The following is a 17,668-nucleotide window of genomic DNA, read 5'->3' as shown; positions in this document are numbered from 1 at the left end:
CAGAGCTAGAACACATAGAAATTGGCATTTTCAAGAGCAAAGGCTGTTGTCTGCACCCTAGGAATTCAGACGCTGCCCACCAGTCCAGTGAGTGAGCAACCACACTCGGGAACCAAGGTGGTTGTTTGGCCCACTGGAGTTTTCAGTGGGTTTTCTAAGTGGCCCGTGGTTAGATCTACTTGGGTTCTAGACTGTGTTGTCTGCTTGGGGCTAGTACCTATAGACACTGGTGTTTTCGGGAGCAAAGGCTGTTTCTGTGCCCTCAGAATTCAGACACTGCCTGCCAGCCCAGCAAGTGCACCGGTGCACCCAGGAGCTTGGTGGCTGGTTGCCAACCAGATGTGTGGTGCTAGCTTTCAGACTCAGCGGGACCCAGGTCTTTGCTGCGTTCCACACAATTTGGAGCTCTTTCACCTGCGGGTAACCGGTGCCGTTATTTTATGAGTCTCAGATCAGTCCTTGGCTTGCTGAATGTTCATTGCTGTCCTGCTGCTCAAACAAGGTGTGTGTTAGGCACTGCCATCTTGGATCCGTTCTCAAGTAAGGTGTTGTTGTTGTTGTTTTTAAGCCCAAACTGAGACAAAATGTCTCCAAAAATAGCATTGAGTTCTTTTTTGTTTTTGTTGTTGTTGGCTATCTAATGCTGGATTAGGATCTTTCTTAATTGTGGTGTTTATACACAATGAATCTGAGTCTCTTTTTTATATTGTATATAAAAGTATATTGAACTTTATTGAAGCTTAGTGTATTGAATTTCATTTAAAGGCCATGTCAACCTATTCTTCTCCAGGGTGTTAAAAGATGAAAATTGTTAGGCTCCTCTTTTCTTCTTAAATAACTGAGTTTTTAATAATGCCTTATAAATTGAAAATAAGAGTCTCCACACAACAGCAAAAATAGGGAAATGCACTTGTATTTTATACCCCTAAAGGTATTCATTCATATCTTTGATCCACAAACTCCATTTCAAGTGAGGCTGAAAATAAATCGGTTACACTGTATTTATGTATCATACAGTCTTCTGATCAGGTAGTTTACAGGTCCACCATTCTTACATTCAGAGTAGCATGAAACACAGAAACTTAAATATTGTTATTACCTGTTTAATTTTAGTTAGAACAATGTCTAGAATATGACAGCTAAAAATCCCAATTTTAGTATAAGCAAATGCAACTGAATATTCAAAGTCACAGAATACCTGATAGAACCAGAGATCATTATCTACTATTCTTGGCTTTTAAAGTAAGTTCTAATTATACAAAATGAATATATTTTCATTTTTATAATTAGAATGTCCTTCATAAAGGAAAAGATGCTTTGATCATAGCCTTTTTTTTTTTTAAGTAAAACTCCAACTTTATTGAACAAAGGAATAGACGGATTTTCAAGTTTTCACATCATGGTTATTTTTTAAAAGCCATCTGATCCAATGCAGTCCTTACCAACACAAGATGTCTATTTTTGTCATTTGTATTTTGTCTAAATTTATATTCATAAATATACTTAAGTCCATTAGTAGTACACGGTAATATATGGCACACACACTACTCAAGCTGGTAATAATGGAAAACAGCTCTATAGTAACTTGCAAGTTTGTGTACAAATTTGAAGTTTATGCAAAAACTTTGGTTTTATTTTTACATTACTGTAAGCTAATGTCAGTTGTATATAGGGAAATACTTGTTTTCTAGCTCCCAGCCAGAACAAAAATATGTGATGTAACATTTTCATTATGTAAGATTTCTTTTTTACATTTCAGAAAGAATGTCATATAACCCTTTCTTAGATAAAATGACCAGGGTGCTAATGAAGAAAAAAGTTTAATAAGCATTATTTATTTAAATCAAATCCTCCAGTAAGAAATGAAGAATTTGTGGTCTATACTTAGAAGGCTGTGTAAATAGTTATCTGTCAAATTTTATGTGCAGTTCAACAACATTCCCTTAATGGAAACATGTGTATTCAACATCACAGTTCCCCTAAGGACTTAAAAGTCTCAAAATTCCGTGTCTTCTCTGGCTTGCTTCTCTCTGGATTCTACCCATGCTTTATTAATGGTTCGCTTCATGTCATCATCTCCATCTTCATAGATTTTTTTAAGAACATTCATTAATCCCTCACTAGGATCTGCTTCAGTGTCGTAGGAAGGCTTTTCTTTCTCTTTGCATTCCTTTTCCACCTGAGTTAAGTAGTCCCATCGTGTGTTTTCTGCTTTCTTTTAACATAAGATAATAACTGTATCAGCCTTGACTTTTTTTGAACTGCTTTCCACAGAGATGGGTTTCAAAAGATTGTTCACAATCATGGAGTAATTCTTGCCGTTGAGATTTTTTACCAAAAGATCAAATGACCTCTCTGTGAAGTGCACCTGTACATTCTCAGTGGGAACTTGATGAACTCCAGTTAAGGTAATGTGGATTTTCACAAACTTATCTGACTGATCCCATCCATAGTTACTGATTTTCACAGTATATCCTGTTGTAAGAGGAGCAACCATAGCAGCTGGCTTTTCATTGTCAAGTTCTGGTTTCTTCTGTGACTTCTGTTGCATCTTGTTCTTCATTTCTGTCTCAATCTTGGATTTTTCACTTGTGAGAGTATCACGTACTCTTTTCCTAGTGGACTTTTCCAGCAGCACTTTGACCTCTTCTAGGTCTTTCTGCAACTCCTCCAGAGTGGAAGCCATGGTGTGGTGGGTCAGGCCTGAGGAGGGAGCTGTAGCGGTGCACAGGAGAACACAGGAAGAGCCGAACACGCCACCTGCGAGTCGCAGCGCCGGCAGAGAGACACACGAACCAGGCGCGACTCGGCGGCCCGCCCTCCGCAGGCGACGCCTCTGGAACCTTCGCGAGGCTCCGCCGATCATAGCCTTTAATCCATATCCACTGTCTCTTTATATAGCAAAAGCATTATGTGGTGTCTATTATTCTAGACCATTCTTGTGTATTTAAGCATATTTGTCTTTTTTTTTTTTTTAATGTACAAGGCTGCACTTTCTTCCCACAGTTTTTCACATGATACAAAGAATTGCTTGAGATCTGGGAAGAAGACATATTGCACTTGGTTTAAGGGATTGTACACGAGTGTTCGTGTAGAACTATAAGAAGTAATAGGCTATCAAAATTAATGATCTCCAAAACAACACAGGATATTGTCATTGCCTTTGGTTACCCTCTGCAACTATGGAAAGAGCCTATTGCTAAAGACATAACCTACTTTGGCTGAAGAATATAGAGGAAACAATCTTGAAGTGACCAGGAAACTCTCCTGATACTTAGATTTTACAATGCCATAAGGTATTATATAGACTCGTGGAGATTAAAAAAACAATGGTTTTACCCAGCTCTGAACCTTAAATATATTAATAATGACCTGCCAGGCACTGGTGCCATAGTGGTACAACAGTTATATGAAGAGCTAATGGTTCTGTGATGTATTTGAAGCCTATACTACACAAGAAATTTATATGCATGCATGATACCATAAAACTCATCAAAACTCATGCCTGGGAGCTCATGGGTTCGAGAGTACAGTTTGATATTTTATTTCACTAGAAGCTTATGCATCCATATTACCTTCTAATTAGATATTTTTATATCCATAGACCTGGATTTGGTCAGAAAAGCTTCTTTTTGCAATGTGCAAAGTCAATTTTGAGATGCATGACTTGTCAAATTGGTAAGAATATGAGACTAAGAGCTCAACCTTAAATGGAGCATAATTATCACTATCCATCCCACTGCCAAGGCTTAAAGAAGATTATGGAGATAGAGGCCAAAATGTTGTAAAATCAGAAGGATGGAGAACAGTGCTGTCCTATGGACATGATGTAAATGTCACATTCATGACCTCTTACAAGCTGTAGTCACTTGGACATGTTGTACACAAACACAAGTCAACAAAACTTCAAGAACAGGTTGAATGGATGTCTGTCAGCCCTCATTCCTTATTGAGAAGCGATTGGCAGTTGGTAGCTTTTAGGGAAAGTACAATTATTCACTGTTGAGAATGTTCTCACTGCAGGGCTTTCCATCCTATAGTGGATGGTGCTACACCCATACGTATGGGTAGCACATAATTGGTTATAAAAATGAAATTGGGAGAAAAACTCATTGAAAAGTGGAAGGAGAGAAATTAAGGAATAGATATAGGTTAAAAATGCCAACAAGTATCTCCAGTAAGTACTGCCAGAATTTCCTACATGTGTTTTTTTTTAATATTTTCTCTCCATTTTAAATCTCTTAGTATATGCTTTCAGTTTGTTTACATCTAAAAATTTAGATTAAAAATATTTCCTGGGAATTAAGGCTCCGTACTATTATAATCTTTACTTTGTAAAGATTTTGTAATTCCTTCTCTATTTTCAGGAGGGATTTTCACCCTCCTAAGTAGAAAAACAGAATAAATATTGATGTATATAAACAAAGTGTAGAAAGGCAGATTTCTCACTGAGATTGATCAAAATGCACTTTCATGTTCACAAGGAAAGTACTTAGGATATCTTTCTATAACTCAGTAGCTGTTTGAATACTCTCTTCATTGATGTTTTCATTTCTTGATTCCTGAATGTGTAGATCACAGGATTCAGAAAGGGAGTGATAACTGCATCAAATATGGCCAGAAATTTATCCAGGCTTATGGAGGGAGCTGGCCATGTATAGACAAATATCAAAGGACCAAAGAATAAGACCACAACAGAAATATGAGCTGAAAGTGTGGACAGAGCTTTAGAGGAGCCACTTGAAGAGTGTTTTCGAACAGTGGTTATGATGACAATATAGGAAATGATCAGTATGATGAAGGAGCCTACAGAAATGAATCCACTGTTGGCTGTGACCATGAATTCCAGCTTATGGATGTCTGTGCAAGCAAGCTTGATGAATCGGGGAAGATCACAGCAGAAGCTGTCCAACACATTTGGTCCACAGAATGGTAAGTTTATGACAAAAGCCAGTTGAACCAGAGAGTGTATAAGGCCAACTAACCAGGCAGTCACTACAAAGAAGAGACACATTCTTGGACCCATAATAGTCAGGTAATGGAGAGGTTTACATATGGCTACATATCTATCAAATGCCATGGCTATGAGTAAAACCATCTCCACACCACCAATGACATGGATGAAGAAGATCTGAGTGATGCAGCCTCTAAAGGAGATGACTTTGCGCTTTCTGAACAGGTCATAAATCATCTTGGGGGAAGTGACACATGAGACACCTAGGTCAATGAAGGAGAGATTAGCCAACAGAAAGTACATGGGAGAGTGTAAGTGAGGGTCAGAAGCCACAGTAAAAATGATCAGGGAGTTTCCCATCATGCTTGCCATAAAAAACACAGAGGAGAACACAAAGACAAGGAGCTGGATGTCCCAGGAGCTGGTAAGTCCAACAAATACAAACTCTGACACAACAGAATGATTTTCTCCTCCCATTAGCATGTATGTCTGTACTACCTGAAAAAGGAAACAGGAAAAAATTTAATATTCTGATAGTATACATTAAGAAAATTTATGAAAGTCTGTTTATATTATAACAGTAAAACCAAACAAAATACAAATATATGAGAAACAAAAGTCCCTGAATATCAAGGAGTAAACTTTAAAATAAAAGTGAAATATTAATTTATAGCTGTTAAAAAGTTTTTATCATAAAGTTCAGAGTGGATGTGAAAAATATATCTGTCTTTAAAGTGTTGGTATGAATTTAAAGTAGGGTAGCCTTTACGAAATAGATGTATGACACATCCACAAATTTTCAAAATATGGTTTTATGTAGCTTAGAAATAAAGTATTCACCTAATAAGGCATTCACCACAGTTATGGAAGGAAGACAGCAGTAAGGAGGGAAGGATGGGTTAAAATAGAGTTACCACATGATTAAACAAGGTTATTTTTTACACAACCCATGCACCCTGAAGAAATGGCTCCATCATAGCAAAAAATTTATTTCCATTTCGCTTACAGCATCACTTACAATAATCAATATGAAAATATAAATGCTTATTGATCTCTGAGTAAATAGTATACAAACATACACTAGCATACAGGCACAATAGAATGTTATTCAACTTTTTTTTTAAAGCCATCTCTTTTTTTTTTTTAATAGTCCGTCTGATCCTAGCGGTTGTTGGTATGCATGTATAAAGAGGCACAAAGGTTAATACTGACAATCTCACAAATACATAGAATCCAAAGAAGGCATGTCCATTAAAAGCAGGAAATACAGTGTTGTACCATGTATTGGGAAGTGAAAACAGAAGATGTTGATCAAAAGATACAGATATTCTGCAAGAATGATCCATTTCTGGAGATCCATCATTCGTCATTGTGGCTCTGGTTGACAGTGATGCTGTGTTGCATGTTTGAAAGTGCCAAGGGGAGGTTTTCAATGCTCTCACAGGAAATAAATGTGTGAGGTGACTAAGGAGTTCGCTTTAATTGTTTCACAATGCACACAAATGTCAAAAACATCACACTGGATTCTATAATTAGAAACAAGAGTTATTCATTAGTAAGTTATGCTTTAATAAAACTGGAAAGGGAAAACCATCTGCAACATCTAGGGATTGTGAAAAATTAACCACACAGGGAATTTGAGGGAACTTGTGTAGTGTTACTATGTTATCTCTTTGAATTCTCACTCATGTTCCTCTATTTTTTCCTCAGAGAGGGTCCAAAAATATTCCTTCTGAGAGAGAAGACTGGCCAACATGGAAATTATTGACTTCTGTTTGGGGACTATGGCACAGCCTGGTCCACAGACATAAAAACAACCTCCTCATGAAGTCCAGTGCTACAATATTATTCTGCTAAGTAAGCCTTTCTTCCTCTTACCTACTTCAGGGAAACACAAAACTTCAAACTTTATTAAATTATTAACCAGACTATAACATCTTGCTTTATATTATTTGTTTATATTCTTTTTATTGTTTCTCTTATTTTTGAGATTATAATGCAGTTATATCATTTTCCCTTCCCTTCTTCCCTCCAAGACCCCCTGGGTACACCTCCTTGCTCTCTTTCAACTTTGTGGGGCATTTTTTAAAATTATTTTTACTATCCATAAACTTGACTATACCTGTCACAATACTACCTCACCAAATGCGGGTTAGCACATTAAATACAGAGCACATGACATTTATTTGCATTCTCTGAAACAATTAAGAAGTGATGCAGAGAGAAGTGTAAACCACTATGTAACTTCAAGTTGCTGGTGTCCATAACGTCAGGCAATGAAACAGTGGCCATTTAGAAACTGTTCTATAACAATAAAACTAAAATGCATCACTTTAAACTCAAAGTATTAGTCTGCATATGGGGCAGCACATGTAGGTGAGAATCACTACCCTGGAATGCACAGTACTTGATTTAAAAACTTAACCATCTAAAAGGAACAATATAGTAGACCACATATTGCTCTCACACTGGTAACAGGATTCAGGATATATTTATTATAGTTTTACTTTACTTAGTAAGGAACATAATACAATAAACATATTATGAGCCTTGAATTCTGATTAAAATTAACATTATGCCTCATCCACCATCAAATTAGTATTAGGCAGAAGCTCCTGAGTCTCAGTCTATTTATCTACTGAACACATTTTTTTAATTCTTAATTTTATAACTCAGTTAGGAATAACACAACTAAAGACCATTATCACACATTCAGCATGTAAGTGTTCCATATAATATAAGTATTTAATAAAAGTTAATGTTACTTTCTTTTTCCATTTGCACATGGAAAAGCTGAACTCATGATATAAAAGAATGAATGAAAAATATAAGGTACTACCAAGTAGAGAACATAAAAACATTTCACCACTGAAAGATATTTCAAAATATATTAACTTTCTTTTTTGTAAGAAGAAATTTTTCAAACTATAACTGGCTCCTATTTGACAACTTATAATATCCATATTATCTTGGTGATTAAAATATAAACTTTAAACTGAAATGAGGTATATTTACTTTGAGAACAGTAATGTGTCTCTAGTGGTTATTACAAATCCAATTCATTAAATTTTCCTTTCCAAATAGACCATAATACCCACAAAGCTAAAGATTACAACCTTCTTCTAACCAATGTACCACAAAACTCATGATCACAGAATGTCATATAAATTTTTGTTGAAACATATAAATAAAAAATAAAAATTTTATTACTGAAAAACCACATTAAAGTATATTATTATATAGTCAAAGAAGATAGGCAAAGAAACTAGCCAGAATTATAAAATGACAGAGAATTAGAATTAAGTGATTATAGTTATAAAGATTTGGAGAAATGTAAAATAAGTGAGATTAAAAAGAAATTCTTTTAAAATTACTAAGAAAATCTGAATAGCATGTGTGCAATTATGAGGAGAAAAAGAAAGCAGGTCCCTAAAGTAAGGTAATGGATAGTTTTTGAGGAATGATAAACCACTGATTTTTCATTCTCCCTTTTAATTCATTTGAATGTATGTATAAAGAAACAGTTGTCATTATGTAATCTTCAAGTTTTAAATTCTAAAACTCTTAGAAGACAGTCTCAATTCACTATCACATACATATTTCTGATAGTGTCTTTCTTATTTACAACTCCCTTCAACAAGAAAGAACTAGGAATTTGCTTGAAGTGAGTTTAGCTGAGTATTGTGAATTATGATTAGAAAAGTGAGATATAACTACAGAAAATACCAGAAGATATCATATATGATAAACTTGAAAGATTATAATTCAAATCCAACAAAGTCAAGAGGTAAATTTCAGTACATAGAAAGTCATATAGAAGTTCCAAATCTGTATACATGAACATGATGTTCACTTACTTGGAAGCCATAAATGCCCATGGAGAAAGTATCTAAAAGATGCTGTTTGGAATTCTCTTTACTTACAGAGTAGCTGTGCTTGACAGTGCTGTTTTATAAGCTCATAACTAGTGAGATACATATATTAGAAAAAGACCACCTTTGCCTTTGTCTGCTGTAGTAATTGATGCTTTTCCTTGGCCTATACAAACTTAATGAATCCAGTAAGATGTATTCCAAGACATACAGTCCTTATAGACAGAGGATGTACTTAGTATTGAGGGGCACAGTTCAGTGATCAAATTCAATGGCTCTATCAAACAGAGCTTATGTAAAGCATCATCCACGTGTATTTCTTTCTCAGTCTAGAAATATTGCAAGCCTATTCACTCACCCAATTGTAACTTTTTGTAGTTGGTAAGAACATCTCTATTTTAACTATTTTATGGGAACTTTAAGTGATTTATGTCTCCGTCTCAAATGAATAAATACATAAATAAAACAAAATGATTTCATAGCTTCTTCAAATTTACAAGACTCAATAAACTAAATGATTAGCTGTTTTTAAGACAATGTCCTTTTCTGTATTACAGGATGGCCTCAAACTCATCACAATTCTCTTGCCTCCATCTCCCAAACTGTGCACCAACATGTCCAAAAAAAATTTTACAATCCTTTTCATGTTATTCTGATTTTTCTCACTTTCTACCACCCTTTAAAAAATGCTACTTGTTAAAACTTTTTACCCTTATCTGTTCTACTTATTCTTCAGAAATAAAATTTGTATAAACATTAGCTAAAACTATAGAGGAAAACCAGAAAAATAAATACAATTCCAGGTAGCTTTAGATATTATTTTATTTTGAAATCATACATACCATATTTAAAAATGAAATTACATTGGAGAGTATGCTCAGCAGTGGATCATTTTGTGTATATATATTGCTAGTGCATTAATAAATTTAACAAGTATTTTCTTGTGTTGTTTTATTGATTTTCCTAAATGATTTCTATTTGCTTTAGACTCACTCAATCAATTCAAGATAGGACTCAAATTTATACCAATTCCATCAACAGAATCACAACTATAAATGAATCACTATTCTTATTGCTAAATTTCCTTCCAGCAACCATTTACCTGCATAAAATGAACATAATCTTCAGATTCATATTTTGTTATGTTCTCCAACATAAAGTGCCTGTGATATCCTAGCACAGGAATATATAAAACTAATTATATATTAGTGGGAAATGGCCAAGGTAGTTTTAAAATGCTTGTATTTGGGGACTTTTTCTCTGGAGAACCATTTGATTCTCCCAGTGCAACCCAAAATTTGAAATCTCATTATACAATACCAGGAAAGAAAAGATAAAAAAAATAGAAAGTTTTGTTTCATTGGTCTATTTTGTTGTATTCATAAATATTACAATTAATTTCTAAATATAGGTAAATATATTAACTAAAAAATAAATATACATTTAACCAACTTAGTAGACCATAATATGACAATTGTTAATCTACCTTAGCAAATAAAAATATATTTTTATCTTTCTTCTAATATCATATAAATTATAAAATTTTATATAAATGTACAAAGTTTCATTCTAATGAGTAACTTTTGAAAGTGAAAATTTTGTGGGATGGTTTTTTGTGCTCTATGTAAAGGTTGTCTTTGTATATTCAAATGCTGGTTTCTTTACCAGCAGAGAGCTAAGATCCAGACTTTGGTATTGTTAAGAATCACATGTCACATTGTTTTTCTTTTCTTCATTTTTTTTTACTTGGTTTAACATAACATTCTTTCTGTTTGTGCTGATACAAGTAGCAAGGGATCATTGTTTTTAATGGATAAACAACCCTCAAATTTATATATGTACCACATTTTCATTTCCACTTACCTACCTTTATTATTTAGGCTGTTTCTCTTTGCTTGTAATTGTAAAAATGGGGCTATTTTTCCTTTGTAATGGGATTTTTGTAATTCTGAACATTAACCACTCATAAAAGCACCATTTGACTGTTTATTTTGTCCTTTATCTCTCCTCTCTGTGTAGAAGCTTTTAAATTTTATATAACCATTTTGGTTTAGTTTTGTTTTTATTTAAGATCTTATTCTCTCAGTTGATTAGGACACATATTTTTTTCTATCTTTCTATACTGTCTTTGACTTACCCATTTTACATCATCTATTACGCCATATGAAATTTGACTATCTCTCTTTTGTACACCAAAGTAGCACCCCTTGAATGTAACCCTGCAGGCTTTTCCATGCTTTTCTCTAGAATATACTAAAGTGTTATGAAGAAGTTGTCTTATAAATATTTGAATAAAAATATAAAAACAAAAAAGAAGAATCATCAGTTGTGACATAGCTAATGGGCAGCTCAGACTTTATGTGGGTTCTCTAGTAAGGGAAATGGGGGATGTCTGATATGGACTCTAGTGCCAGTTTTTTTTATCACTCCCCAGCTCCCTGGCATGACTGCCTTGCCAGACCACAGGAGAAGAGGACATGCTCAGTCCTGGTATGACTTGATGAACTGAGGTGGATGGAAAGGGGGCTCCGCTTTTCTGAAGAACAGGGGAGAGGAGGGAGAGATGGAGGGAAGAGGGACAGAGAGGAGAGGAGGGACGGGGCTTTGACCAGGATGTAAAATGAATTAAAAAAAATTAAAGAACTAAATGAATAAACATAACAAGTCAGTATCAGCACCCCCTCCAGAAAAAGAATCACAGGTCTCAACGTTTTGTAAACAAACACTTTCATAAGAGCTGAATAGTCTATAGCAAAGGCAAGAAGGAAAAGGTGGGACTTCCGACAGAGCTTGCAACTCTGGGAAAGAATGAGTTAGGAAGAGTCACCAGAAAGACAAGAAGAAAGAAGTGCCAGGACTAAGATACTGAGGAGAGGCAATGGGCCATGCAGTGGGACAGAAGCCAGGCTAGTACTGTCAGCTTAGAATAGCTGAGAATCAGTACATTTATAATGCTTAAGCTAATAATAAGTCTCTGTGTCACTATTCAGGAGCTGGCATTTCAAAGAAAGTCAAGTCCACAACTGAAAACAATAGTAAATTTTAAAAGTATAACATTCCCAAGAAGTTAAATTCATTGAAGATACTGAAAATAAAGCTCAAATTGTTGTATAGTTAAAGACAATCAAAACACTGTTCATATAAACAACAGGCAGCAGAACATACAGTATGGATTCCCTTCTTTAGGGTGGGGCCTCAATCCAAACAGAGAGCAGTTGGTTAGCTCCATAACAGCCAGGTCACTATTGCACGACAGGACACATCGCACATAGCAGACCATTATTGTAGCTCACAGAGTTCACAGCTGGGGAATTGTTAAAGCTTTTATTCTCCAAGAAGTCTGCATAGAACTATCTGGCACCCTGAAACCTAACTGCAGACAGTAATCTTTCAGCTTAATTCCATTTTCATTTCTTTATAGTGTACAAGCAATGTGTGTTGTTTGGAGGGCTTTGAGGACATTTCTGGCAAACAATTAATAAAGAGGTATCCCACACAGGGCTTGCTTATTTGTTGGTTATATCATTTATACTTCTTACCGAATATTAAGTTTTCATGTATTTTGACTATTGGTTCCACACAACATAAAGGTCAAAGCTTTTCTCCCATTCTATATGCTGTGTCTCTATTCTATATAGAAATGATATGCTTGATTCAGCCCCTTTTCCTCCACTTTTCTAGTTTTTCCTTTGCTATACCAGTCATGTTTTAAAAGTCGACGCCTGTGTCTATATCTTGAAGTGATTATGCCATATACCCAACAAGTTTCATGTGTTAAATTAATACCTTTCATTCATTTCATTCATTCATTCATTCATCTACTTTAAGTCTTCTACATGAGAACATGTAGGGTTTTTTTAGTACTGCTTACTAAAGAGGATCTTTTCTAGTGTATATTCCAGTGTATTTGAGAACGTGTGTGTGTGTGTGTGTGTGTGTGTGTGTGTGTGTGTGTGTGTAAAAAGTTAGATGATAGATAGATGATGATGATCATAGATATATGGATAGATAGATAGGCAGACAGACAGACAGATAGGTATCCCTCTACCTTTGTCTCTCTCTGACTGTGCTAGGTGGGTATGTATCTTTACTTCCAGAATATTTATACATTTCTTTTTGTCTTGGTACCATATAGTTTTATTCCTATTTACTGTATGGTTTGAAGTCATATCCTATAGTACCTCTAACATTAATCCTTATTATTTTTAAGATTTTATTTATTTACTATTTGTACAGTATTCTGCCTGCATGTGTTCCTACATACCAGAAGATGGCACAAGACCTCACGATAGATGGTTGTGAACCACCATGTGGTTGCTGGGAATTGAACTCAGAACCTTTGGAAGAATAACCAGTTCCCTTAACCTCTGAGCCATCTCTCCACCCCTTAATCTTTATTCTTAAGACTAATTTATTTATTTACTTGGAAATGTTCATCTTCCTTAAATTTTTTTTCAATTTTTTTCCAGAACCGAGATGGCAGCGAGCAGTGTGGACCGTGTTTAGAAGCTCCAGTAAACAATTCAGGGAATTACACAGAATTCTGAACCAGGAACACCGAGGTCCCCACACCACTGCAGCAGGAGTGCTCCATGGTTCGAAGGGATCAGGGTGCAGAGGACCTATGTGCCCCTACACACAGGAGGAGCACAGATTTTCTCAGGTCGGAGCAGCAGTGGCAGCAGTGGCAGCAGCGGCAGCGGTGGTGGTGGCGGCGGCAGTGGCAGCGGCTGAGGTTTGCAGCTCAGAGCTCTCTGGTAGAGGTGATTGATGTGGTGGCTGGTGGGAGTTGCTGTGGAAGAGGGGACTCTGGGCAGGATTTGGGCCATGTGGTGCCCTGAGACCCAAACTGTACTTGGCGGGCAGTTCACCCCTGAGTCCCAAGCTCAGTTTAGCATGCAGTTCCACCCAAGACGCTAGCTCAGCTCAGCGCGCAGTTCCACTGCTGTCATGCAGGCTGAGCTCAGCACTCAGATTCAGCCCAGAGTCCCTAGCCGGACTTGCCAGGCATATTGGGCCCAAAGACTCTAGCTGAGCTTTGTGCACATCGCTGCCCTGAGACTCTGCCTGGACTCTCCATGCAGTTTAGGCCCGGAGTCCCTGCTGAATTCAGTGCACAATTTGGGGCCAGGGTCCCTAACTGTGCTTGGGAGGCAGTTGGGCCCAGAGACTCTAGCTGAGCTTTTTGCGCAGTCCCGGCCCTGAGACTCTGGTTGGACCCTGTGTGCAGTTTGGGTCCAGAATTCCTGGCTAAGCTTGGTAGAAGATTTGGACCCTGAGACTATAACTTACCACGGCATGCACTTTGGGCCCAAAGAACCTAGCTGAGCTTGGTGTGCAGTCCCAGCCCTGAAACTCTGGCTGGACTGTGAATACATTTTGGGGCCAGAGTCCCTAGCTGAGCTCAGCAGACGGTTCAGGCCCTGAGATATAGTGGAGTTTGGTGCATGGTTCGGGCCCAGTGTCTGTGGCTGGTCTTGGCAAGGGAACCAGAAGGCTGTGGACACTTTGACCTGACCCAACGCACATTCAGAGACCCAGAACGATTGCAGGACCCACAGTACAGGGGAGCTGAGGATCACTCATTGTGAGAGTCCAAAACGACAGGGCTAGCCTTGTGCCATCCACACCAGTGAAGCAACAGAGCTTCCGGCCTAGAAATCATGAGAAAACAGGTGAATCTATCATCAGACTCCCTCCACCCAACTCTGGAAGCTAACCAAAAAAAGACAAAGACAACAAGATGTCTAAAGAACAGTGTAAAAGCATACACAAAAAAAAACCCAAAACAATATGGCATCTCCAGATACCAGCTATCCCAAAGAAAACAACCCAGAGAACTTAAACACAACGGAAATACAATAAAATGACCTCAAATCCTTAGTAATGAGGATGATAATGGAGGAAACAAATAAAATTCGTAATCAGATGCAGGAAGAGCAGCCAAGTAGGTGAGAGACATAAATGAAGCCCATAGAGTGGAACTGGAAATTTTTCAGGAAAATACAGACAACCAAATGAAAGAAATTAATAAAACAGTTCAAGCTCTGAAGACCTATAAAGAGGCAATGGAAGAAACTCAGGAATATACCAACAATCAGATGAAAGAAATCAAAAAATCAGTTCAAGATCTGAAGATGAAAATGGATTCAATGATAAACACACAGACAGAAGAAAAACGAGAACGTGAGACCTCAGAGAAGAAGGCGAATGATACAATGCTGAGCTTTTCTAACAGAATCCAAGAGATGGAGGAACGAATCTCAGGCCTAGAAGATACGATCACAGATCTTGAAGCAACCATTAAAAAACGATAAATCTGGAAAAAATCCTGACACGAAACATCCAATAAATCAGACACTAGTCCAAGGTGTACGTCCCCATGAAAAACTGTACCTACCAGGAAAGTGGGTAAGAGGGGAGGACATCCTATTGAGACTTTAGCTATGAGAAGCCTGGGAGAAAGAGGAAATAGAAGGATCCAGTGGGTCCTGGAAAACTACAGGCGAGTCTGGGCCCTGGGGTCCTCCGCAAACTGTGGCAACAGCCAAGGAAAAAATAGGCAGTAAACCTTGAACCCCTACCCGGACTAGCCGATGGACATTCTCCACTGTTGAGTGGAGAAGAAGATCTGACTTTTACACAAACTCTGGTGCCCCTTTGGGCACATGTCCCTTGGATGGAGATGCCTGGTGGCACTCAGAGGAAAGATAATAGGTCACCAAGGAGAGACTTGATACCGTATGAGCATATTCAGGGGGAGGAGGTCCCCCTCAGACACAGACATAGGGGAGAGGAGTAGGGGGAAAGTGGGAGGAAGGGAGGAATGGGAGGATACAAGGGATGGGCTAACAACTGACATGAAATATGAATAAATTAATTAAAAAAATAAAAAATTTTTAAAAATCCAAGAAATCAAGGACACCATGAAAACAAGAAATCTGAGGATAATAGGCATTGAAGAAAGAGAAGATATCAGACTCCAAGGCCCAGAAACTATTCTCAACAAAATCATAATAGAAAATTCCCCAATCTAAACAAAGAGATGCTTATAAACATACAAGAGGCCTACAGAACACCAAATAGAATAGACCAGAAAAGAAAAACTGCCCGTCACATAATAATCAAAAGGTAAAACATACAAAACAAAGAAAAAATGTTAAAAGCTGCAAGGGAAAATGGCTAAATAACATTTAATGGCAAACCTATCAGAATTACACCCGACTTCTCAGCAGAGACCATCAAAGCCAGAAGGGCCTGGACAGAGATCCTGCAAACCCTAAGAGACCACAGATGCCAGGCCAGACTACTTTACCCAGCAAAACTATCAATAACCATTGATGGAGAAAACAAAATATTCCATGACAAAACCAAATTCAAACAGTACCTATCCACAAATCCAGCTTTACAGAAGGTACTAGAAGGAAAACTTCATCCCAAAGGGTCAAGCTACAACCAAAACTACTCAGGAAATAGATAACGATACCACGGCAAAAACACAACTACACAAACGCTCAACTGGAACCAACATCAAAATTAAGACTCTTAACAGTCACTGGTCATTAATATCTCTCAACGTCAATGGTCTCAATTCTCCAATAAAAAGACACAGACTAACTGAATAGATGAATAAACAAGATCCAACATTCTTCTGCATTCAAGAAAAACATCTCACCCATAACGATAGGCATTACCTCAGGATAAAAGGTTGGAAAAAAATATTCCAAGCAAATGGTCACAATAAGCAAGCAGGCGTAGCCATTTTAATATTGAACAAGATAGCCTTTCAACCAAAATTAATCAAAAGGGATGTGGAAGGACACTTCACACTCATCAAAGGTAAAGTCAACCTAGATGACATCACAATTCTGAACATCTATGTTCCCAATATAAAAGCACCAACATTTGTAAAAGATTTGCTAAAGAAGCTTAAACCACACATCGATCCCCACACAATAATAATGGGAGACTTCAACATCCCACTCTCACTGAAGGATAGGTCATTGAAACAGAAACTGAGCCGAGAAATAACATCATTAACCAATGCCATGAGTCAATGGATCTAATAGATATCTATAGAACCGTTCACCCAAACAATAATGAATATACAGGGCTGGAGAGATGACACAGAGGTTAAGAACACCACCTGCTCTTCCAAAGGTCCTGAGTTCAATTCCCAGCAACCACATGATGGCTCACAGCCATCTATAATGAGATCTGGTGCCCTCTTCTGGTGTACATGCAGGCAAAACACTGTACACATAATAAATAAATAAATCTTTTTTTAAAAAAAAGAATGAATATACCTTCTTCTCTGCACCCCATGGAACCTTCTCCAAAATTGATCACATCGTAGGTCACAAAGCAAGCCTCAACAGATACAAGATGATTGAAATAATACCTTGTATCCTATCAGATCAACATGGGCTTAGGCTGCAATTCAACAACAACAGAAATAACAAAAAGCCTACACATACGTGGAAACTAAAAAACTCTCTGCTAAATGACACTTGGGTCAGGGAAGAAATAAAGAAAGAGATCAAGGACTTCCTGAAATTCAATGAAAATGAAGGACAACATATCCAAATTGAAAGCAGTGCTAAGAGGAAAATTCATAGCACTAAGTGCCTTTAAAAAGAAATTGGAAACATCACACATAAGCATCTTAATGACACAACTGGAAGCCCTAGGAAAAAAAGAAACAGAAACACCCAAGAGGAGTAGACATCTGGAAATAATCAAACTCAGGGATGAAATTAACAAATTAGAAACTAAGAAAACAGTCCAAAGAATCAACAAAACCAAGAGCTGGTTCTTTGAGAAAAATAACAAGATAGACAAA

General features: G+C 37.1%; 1 protein-coding gene and 1 pseudogene across 2 annotated transcripts; both read right to left on the bottom strand.

Moving 5' to 3' along the window:
* Window positions 1-1,814: 1,814 nt before the first annotated feature.
* LOC311594710 (calcyclin-binding protein-like) lies at window positions 1,815-2,767 on the bottom strand (annotated as a pseudogene). Its single transcript has one exon. The product of its transcript is annotated as a calcyclin-binding protein-like (transcript).
* A 1,597-nt stretch (window positions 2,768-4,364) lies between these two features.
* LOC311594686 (olfactory receptor 4F3/4F16/4F29-like) lies at window positions 4,365-5,437 on the bottom strand (the record flags this gene model as incomplete). The annotated part of the gene is made up of 1 exon (XM_084776586.1): window positions 4,365-5,437. The coding sequence occupies one exon, from the start codon at window positions 5,435-5,437 to the stop codon at window positions 4,493-4,495; it is 945 nt and encodes a 314-aa protein (XP_084632712.1). The 3' UTR covers window positions 4,365-4,492.
* Between the last annotated feature and the right edge of the window lie 12,231 nt (window positions 5,438-17,668).

The sequence above is a fragment of the Acomys minous genome (genome assembly GCF_964271855.1).
Source record: "Acomys minous genome assembly, chromosome: 3".
Classification (NCBI taxonomy): domain Eukaryota; kingdom Metazoa; phylum Chordata; class Mammalia; order Rodentia; family Muridae; genus Acomys; species Acomys minous.
The sequence above is the reverse complement of the archived record's forward strand: the minus strand, read 5'-3'. Positions and strand labels throughout refer to the sequence as shown.